Source organism: Pygoscelis adeliae, unplaced genomic scaffold (genome assembly GCF_000699105.1).
Source record: "Pygoscelis adeliae isolate BGI_AS28 unplaced genomic scaffold, ASM69910v1 Scaffold63, whole genome shotgun sequence".
In the NCBI taxonomy this organism is placed as follows: domain Eukaryota; kingdom Metazoa; phylum Chordata; class Aves; order Sphenisciformes; family Spheniscidae; genus Pygoscelis; species Pygoscelis adeliae.
In genome coordinates, this window is record NW_008824414.1 from 1,316,679 (window position 1) to 1,324,877 (window position 8,199).

Below are 8,199 nucleotides of genomic sequence, written 5' to 3' on the forward strand. Positions count from 1 at the left end.
GGTTAAACATTGGAAGAGGCTGCCCAGGGAAGTGGTTGAGTCATCATCCCTGGAAGTATTTAAAAGACGTGTAGATGTGGCACTTAGGGACATGGTTTAGTGGGCATGGTGGTGTTGGGTCAACAGTTGGACTCGATGATCTTAGAGGTCTCTTCCAACCTTAATGATTCTATGATTCTATGACAGCTGTAAGGTGCTTTAAAATACTTAAAGATGGACCTGTTCTCACTTTTCCTAGGTGGGCTGTAAGGCTGCGCAAATATCATTATAATGTTCTCTGACTTACTCGCACATCAAAAAGCAGGAAACACTAGTTTTATCAAGGTCTTTTATAAAATCTTTTTAATGCAAGGAAGTTGGAGGGAACTGCTGTTGCTTTGTCCCGCGGCCCTTTGATGAAGTTTGATATACAGCGTGTTAGACAATTTTGCATGCGTGCACATGGACAGCCAGCTGCGGCCGGCGACAGACTGCGGGAAGGTTTGCTGGCTGAAGAGCAGTGCCAGAGTTACACAGGGAAATGGTAGGAAATGAGGGGAACAGTGCCAGTCCTCAAAGCGTCTGCATTCACCGGCAGAGATCAAAACTCCCGCTTCAGAAAAAGCGTTATGCAAAGGCAAGAGCCGGCTTGTTCCCAACTGTCCAGGAAATTAAAACGGAGCTTTAGCTTTGCAGCAGATTATTTTAATGTGAAATGAGTTAGTGCCGGGCGAGGTTGCTTGAAAATGTACATACATTGCTTTAGTTATACATTTAGTTGTGCAAAACTAACACAATTTCAGTTGAAAAATCAAAGGCAGGCATGATGCAGGGAAGATCTGATGATAATAATTTAGACCAGTAAGCCACCGTTCCTCTCCCATTACTCAAAGCAGCCCCTGACAGCAGCATGCCAGCAGCGCTGGAGGGCAGGGGAGGCAGCAACCATGCAGAGCTGCTCACTCCATCATGGGCATCACCAGTCTTTATCCTTCAAACCAACTTCTGCCCCATGGCAAATGCTGTTTGTGAACCGTCTGTTCCCAGGGAGCAATGCTGCTATTTAAGCGCTGGAGCATCACTAGCATTCGCTGCCCCAGGCTAGGACCCATGCCAGCACCATGTCTGGAGCTGGGTGTGGAGCTCCTGTGCAGCAGGAGCTGCAAACGGCGGGGAGAGAGAGAGGAGGCACATGCTGGGATACATGGTCCTGGAGCTCAGCAGCACTCACGGTGCTGCCTGTCGCTGCTACAAATGTTTTGTCATTTTTCACACAGAAGTAGCGGAGGTGTGTCCGGTGTCAGACTCCGGATATCCCGAATAAACAAGAAAGTGATAATAAGCAGTTGCTTTAAAACCTTTGCCTAATGCCCAGAGGTATTTCCTTCCTTTTCCAAGAGAGCGATGGGTGATGTCTGTGAGTGTTATTTCAGGAGGAGGAGCGTGCAATGGAAACCATTCATCTGCAAAATAGCACACGTTTGGCCGGGCTGCCTGATTTTGTGTGCTTTATATCAATATCAACCGAGAGGCATTAGAAAGCTCTTACTTAAAGATTTGTCCAGGAATTACTTTTGCCTTCACTTAATGTCATACAGAAGCCAGTTTGGGCCAGAATTATTTTTAGAGTGGAGAATTTATAAAAAGTGCAATCCATAATTACTAAACCTGGAACAGAGCAATTTCTAGTCCTCATGAAGTACCTATCAAATAGCTGCCATGTGGTCGCAAGAGCAGATCTCTTGGCTGGAGCTTCTCTTGGCTTTGAACAGAAGTTGCAGTTAAACTTTGCTGTAGATTTTTTTTTTTCTTTTTTTTACTATTAAACTGTGGCTGCTTCTTTGCTGGGGAGTATCCCTGGATGGGCCTTGACCAGCATTTTCAGACATAGTTAACAGCTGTGGACATCTCTTGTTTTGGATACCCAACCTTGGAGGTCTGTGACGAATTCACATTCTTTGTGGAGAACCTGGGGAAAGGGGGCAGGAAGAAAGAAAAAGAAATGGGCTTGGAGAGCATCAGATCTGCTGAAAGTTTTTTCTTGAGTATTTAGTTGATTGTGAGATGTCTTGAGCTCGTGTGAGTCTAATCCAAGCCATTGACCATGTACGTGAGCCAAGTAGAGCTGCTCTGCTGGGGCATCCTTACCTGCCAAGCAGAGGAAACCACTATTCTCCCCAGTGTCATCTGTTGAAAGCAAATAACCCCATCTCCTTCCCTTGGAAGACCTTTTTATAATTTTGCATTATTTTTTATTATAATTTTTTTTTTTAATAAATTGGAGGATCTGTGCTGCAGATACATCTCCTTTCCTGGGGAGGCATGCTGGTGCCGCAGAGGGAGGCAGCCCTAACTCCTGCCTGCTGTTGGCGCCATGCTTGTGCAGTGTTACTGCGCTGCTGCCGCTGCCAAAGGATGGCAGGAGCCACGTGAAGGGATCTTAGGGTCTTTGCTGGCTCTTTGGGAAAAAAAACCCAACAAACTAATACTAACCATGGGTTGGTTTTGAGCCTAAGTTTCTCACCCAGTGGGAATCGAATCAAGCATCGTAGCTACAACAATAAGAAGGTTTTATAACTTCATAAAGGGCAAAGGGGACAGTTTTAGCTTTTCAGAGGACAGTTGTCTCAAGGTGAGAGAAGTAACCCAATCAAAGGTGTTCTCCTCTTTTTGGGTTTATTTTTTAAAGGAAAGCAAATAAAAACTAAACCAACCCTCCAGCAGTGCTGTCGGGGGCCTTCCTCCGGGAGAGGACACGCATGCTCCCACTGCAGAACAGACTTTGCCAAGGATGCGACCCCGTGGTCTTGACAGAGGAGGATGTTCGAGGCTCGTTGTCTTTACTGATGTTTTCTGTCACCTGAAGAGCCCTGGCTTGCTGCTCTGCGGCACCCACCTCCCAAACGAGCAGGATAAAAAACACCACAAAGAAGGATGCAGTTTTCAGGGTGTTGATCTAATTTCTCTTCTTCCGTACTGACCAAAGGCTGCTGGGGCTGGGATGGATACGGGCAGAGCTTTCTACCAGACAAGAGGAAAAGATCTCCTAGAAAACAGGAGGAAATGCCATCAAGCAAGGAGAGGGCATTTCTATTGCTCTCCCCCTTTTATCATTCTCAATCCTTTTCCCTGCCCTGGCTGCCAGAGCGCTTTCGTGCCTCTAAAAAGAAATGGGAAAAGCAATGTCCTTCATGCTGAAGGGAGCTCTGGAGTTATTGTCCATTGGTCACCGTATGTGCATTTGTCCATGCCAATGCAAAGGTGAACTGGATCCCCTGGTAGTTTTGTAAACTCACGACTGCAAACCGAAAGGGCAACTCTCTCCTGGGTGGTAGGAGAGCGTGCATCTGAAAACAAAAGGTGTGTGCATGCGCCTAGTTTAGATGTCGGTTTTCTATATAGCAAGTCTCAGGTCTGCAGAAGCTTTCTGTTGTTGAGCACTGAGGAACAGTTTTATTTCTTTATTTAAAACAGCTGTGCTGATTAAAGCATGGTCTCAGTGGTCTATTGTACCGCTGATAGCCAGCACTGCTCAGTCAGCAGAGGTGTGTGCTCCTTGACTGATACAGCTGGGATCTCCAGGACCTCTAACAGAGACGTAGCTCCGGTGGCAAAACCACCTCCTTGCCGGGACAGCTCATTTCACACCCATAGGCTGGAGTAGTCTATGCTGGCAGCAGTGTGGGTTTGCCGCTGGGTACTGCATCCAAACTAGCACTTGGCCATTACAGTCCTGCAAGGCAACTCCATCAGCATCATACTGTTCATATGGATTTCATATACAAGCTTTTACAGGTAGATCCACACCGCAGAGCTTTGCTCCAGTGTAACTGGAGATGGACTTAAAGGAATAACTGGAGAAGGACTTAGAGGAGCTTCTTTAGAGTGGCATTTCCTAATTCATCTCTCTAGCAAAATGAAGATACTGTTATTGCCCCATGTTCCTTGTTAAGTAAATTCTCCTTAGTGCTTTGATATTTTATTGTTGTTAACAGTTGGTAACAAAGGCAGTGCTGCCATTGGGAGGGTGGGATATATGTTAGAGCAAACCAGAAATTACCTACATGTCATTTGCATTTACAGCATAAAAGCAGCCAAGCCCAGAAAGATACCTGGTTGTTATGTACATTTACATTGAACGTTTTTGGGAGGCCTTCTGTGTCATCTTTCAACTTAAAATCTCAATACCAGCAGCATGTTCTTATTGTCACCTTTTTGTATAAAGAGCAAAGGAAAGAAATTAGCATCAAAGAGCCTAAATTTTAATACCCAATTATAAGCTTTACCAGTAACTTCAAGGCAATTCTTTTTAAAGATTAACATACAGATCTAATACTGCTCTGCCCTGGCAAGACCAGCCTAGCAGCTGGTAAGAGGCATCGATGGTGACTGAAGTTATAATCATGCTGAGTATGGCTTTAAAGCAGTGTTTTGCTGTTTCCCTGTACCAAAATCAGGCTATTTACTCTTAGGGTACAGATTTTTTCAGTTAAGAGTTAAATACATTGAATTAGGTATTTAGAAGAATTAAAAAGCTACCGCTTTTATTTCTTTAGAGAAAAAGCAGAAGTGTGGCTGTTACCACATTTTTAAGTCCCTTTTATTTGCATATTGTTTTAATAGTGAAAACTTTGCAAAAAAAGTAGATCCAAGCAGTAGTTTAAAAAGATCCTTTGTAAAAGCAGCCAACATCACTTGCCTTATTTTTCTGGTCTGTGTAATAGTGCCTCTTCATAGTCTACATCAACGGCTGCAGGCAGGCAGACCCTGTGCTGCGCAGCTGCTGAGCCTGGTGGAGCCGCAGCATTTTGTGTGTGGAAGAGCATCAGGCACTGAGTATCACAAGAGCACTTAGAAAGTCTGTGTATTTTGGATATTTAACTAAAGGTGGATAATAGGAATCAGGGGAATGGGGTGGAGGCTTGATAGGACAGAGCCACTTGCTAAATTGTGCTTAACACCTGGTCTCTAACTTGAGATGACATTTCTTTGGTGTTCCTCTTGCTTTCCAGCTTGACCCTCTTCCAGAAAAGGTTTTCCAGCAGAGAGCAAATGCTAATGCGGTGCATTCAATGGAGAAAGTAATCGAGATACACAGTGAGTATAGCCCCATTCACCCAGCTGGTTCCCTGTTGGGTTGCCCTGTGGGACACCCATTTGACTTCTCCATCATCCTGGCAACCCCGTGTTCCCTTTTCCTAGTTTATGGGTGGTCACTGCACAGTGAACTGGATTTGTGCAGCCACAAGCTGGTCTTACTGTGCATGCAGTAGCGGATCGAGTGATGCACAGGGAATGGTCCATTCAGGGAAATGCTTTGGCACTTGAGGAGGAATTAGTATTGAAACCTTTAAAATCTCTGTAAAGGACAGGCTGTCCTGCACTTAGAGTGTGCCCTTATCTCTTCAAAAGCAATTAAAGTATCTCCGATTAACATAAATCTTGTTGGGTGTTGTGGCATCCATTAATTAAGAATGCATAGGGATGAAAGTTAAACAGAGTATTGCATGAAGTTGCTAATACTGTAAGTTTATTTAGCTGGGGAGGTTAAAATCATTGTGGTTGAAGCTTTGCTGGGGACATTCTTGGGGGATGGAGTGAAAGAGCCTAAGTAACATGTGAATCCCACTGCTAGATCCTGACATCTTCCTGCTTCAAACATTTGTGGTCTAAAACTGGAGGGGACTAGTCTCCATTTTATAGGGCAAAAATGGAGCTTAAAAGATGCCAAAGCATTTTCCCACCCACCCACCCCACCCCCCAAAAAATGCCCAGTGGCTTTAGAAATTTGAATTCCATTTCCAGAAGCTGCTCTGCAGAGTGAGTGCTCAGCACCGATGTGACACCTCAGCAGCACCTTGAGCCAGCCAGTGGTTTGTTTTTTTTTTTCTCCTTAGAATGAGCACAGCAAATTAAAAGGGGCTTTGAGTAAGACCCTCAGATCTGCTGCCCAACACAAGAGAAGCAAAGATGTTTGAAAACAAGTCCCTCCTCCCCATCTGCTGGCCTTGCTGTACAGGTTCATGCTTTCAGGCTTTTTGCTGTGGCTGCTTGGATACCAGCAAATTTGGTGTGTCCTGACTGGAGGCCAAAAGAACATCTTTTGTTCTCTCCCTTTGAAGCACTCTCTGTGCTCTTTCCACTGAAAAAGGGTGGCAAACTGCTGACATACAAAATAAATACAACTTGGACTTCTTTAGTCTTAGGTGATTTGCCCACAAAAAGAACATGGCAGTTAGCAACTGAATGCGGATGTCCAGTCCAAATCTGTACTGCATCCTTACCTCTCCCGTAGTTTTCCTTAGGTCTAAAAGTTTCTGAGGGTTTTGAAGTGAAAAAGGAAATGCCGTTATTTTCTGAGCACCTAATTGTGCCCCCTTTCATCAACACGGAGGGATGCTGTACACCTCTGTGCAGCTTGGATCCTCACTTCCAGCATCCCTTGTGCATTTGTCCTTTCAAAAATCCAGTTTCTGCCTCCCACCTTTCTTCCCTAGCCAAAGGAGAAGAGCCTCTTTCATTGCCAGACAGTGATTAGGACCCAGTTTGACATCCTAGGCGTCCTTAAGGGATGCGCAGGTGCATATTTATTGCTGTCAATACCTTTTGTATTTAAAACCTAGCTCTTCAAGACACAGCAGTCTTGCAGCTCCATCTATTAATACTATAGTATGGCATATAGCTCGCAGGTGTCTCTCTGGCCTTGCCTTGCAAGCAGGGCTCCCTTGGGATGCGTTCCCAGGAACCCACTTCCACCTGCAGCTTCCTCCACAGCCCTGGGACCTCAAGATGGTCCCTGAAGTGAGAGAGAGTGTGGATCAAGGTTGCGTGTTGCATAAGCATGATGAGTCTTCCCTAGGCGGGTCTCAGCCATCTGTTGGGCCTGGGAAAGGGGGAGCGCATTGCTGGACCTGTTACGGTGCAGGTCCCCTAACTGCCTCTTCTCTCCCCAGGCAAGTATTGGCATTCACTCCAGCGTTACGCCTCCACGGTGGGGTACTCCCTGGTTGAGGCACAGAAGTGCGAGAACGAGGAGGCAGAGACGGTAACAGCCATGGCATCTCTGTCAGTGGGCGTGAAGCCAGCTGAGAAGAGGTGAGTTGCTTTCCTTCCTGTTTATCATCACATCTCGGCGGCTGCCCACGCAGGAGGAGCCGTGGTGGGCAGCCTTCTGGGTTAATCCTCTCCTTTTAACCCTTGTACACGGATTCCCCGCATCTCCTGCCCTCCGTGGGTTCTCTGGTGACCTCCTGGGCTGCAGGAGAACAGCAGTGCCATGAACCCTGTGTGTGACCTTAGTCCTGTGCACGCTGTGCCTGACCCCTCTGCTCCAGCCAGAGCTGAATGTGGTTTTGGAGCGCGATTTGATTTTGCTGCAAAAAATGTTAACGTTGCACAAGTGAAAACAGATTGTCTAAAAAAAACCTTCTTGGTGGCAAGTTTTAATTCCAGGTGAGCCAGCTGAGCACAACTGCCCAGGTGGGAAGGTGATGGGAATGTAAGGCATGAGACTTAGCACCACAAATTGTCCAACTCTGTCATGCTCAACCATCTTTTCTCTCTTCCCCCGCTTCCCATCCTGCCTGGCTGTGAAATCGCTCAGACCTGATGATGAACCCATGGAAGAGGAACCTCCCCTGTAGCATTCACCTTCGAGCTGGAGTTCTCCTGTCTGTTCGTCTTTGTCTTGAAGCTCTGCCAAGAAGCTTTCTCTTGTTACTCCTGTGTCCTGTCATGGTTTTTTCCAGAATACAGAAGGACAACCAGGTGTAAAACAAAGCAACCGAAAAAAAATCTCTTCATATCTATATGCGTCTACAGTATATATTTGCCGAAAAAGAAAAATGCCGGTGAAGAGCAGTAAAGGACTGACACCCTGGGCACTCTTCCTCTGGTCCTCACTGGGAACGGAAAGAGGAACGATGCCTGTGAAGTCTTTGGCAGAGTTGCCATCAAAAAAAAAAAAAAAAAAAAAAAAAAAAAAATCAAAGATTCAACAACACATACGAAAATAAAACAAACAAACCTTAACATAAAACTGGTGCTTACAATTTCATTACCCACAATTCAGCAATCTCCGCTTGAACCACTGACCCATCTTGTAGTTTCATTTCTTGGATTTTTTAAATGGCTCTTGCCTGCCTGTGAGTCAACAACATTCTTGTCGAAACCAGAACAATGGGAGATGGTGTATTTTTAATGGGGAGGGACAGGGAAAGA

General features: G+C 45.6%; 1 protein-coding gene across 1 annotated transcript in view; it reads left to right on the forward strand.

Annotated features, from left to right (window-relative positions):
• HDAC4 (histone deacetylase 4) overlaps positions 1-7,931 on the forward strand; it is a 235,465-nt gene extending 227,534 nt beyond the window's left edge. The window contains exons 25-27 of the mRNA XM_009320769.1: positions 4,992-5,076; positions 6,933-7,074; positions 7,583-7,931. Of these exons, the coding sequence (XP_009319044.1) occupies positions 4,992-5,076; positions 6,933-7,074; positions 7,583-7,622 (267 nt within the window). The 3' untranslated portion in view covers positions 7,623-7,931. The remainder of the gene's footprint in view (positions 1-4,991; positions 5,077-6,932; positions 7,075-7,582) is intronic.
• The last annotated feature ends 268 nt before the right edge of the window (positions 7,932-8,199 follow it).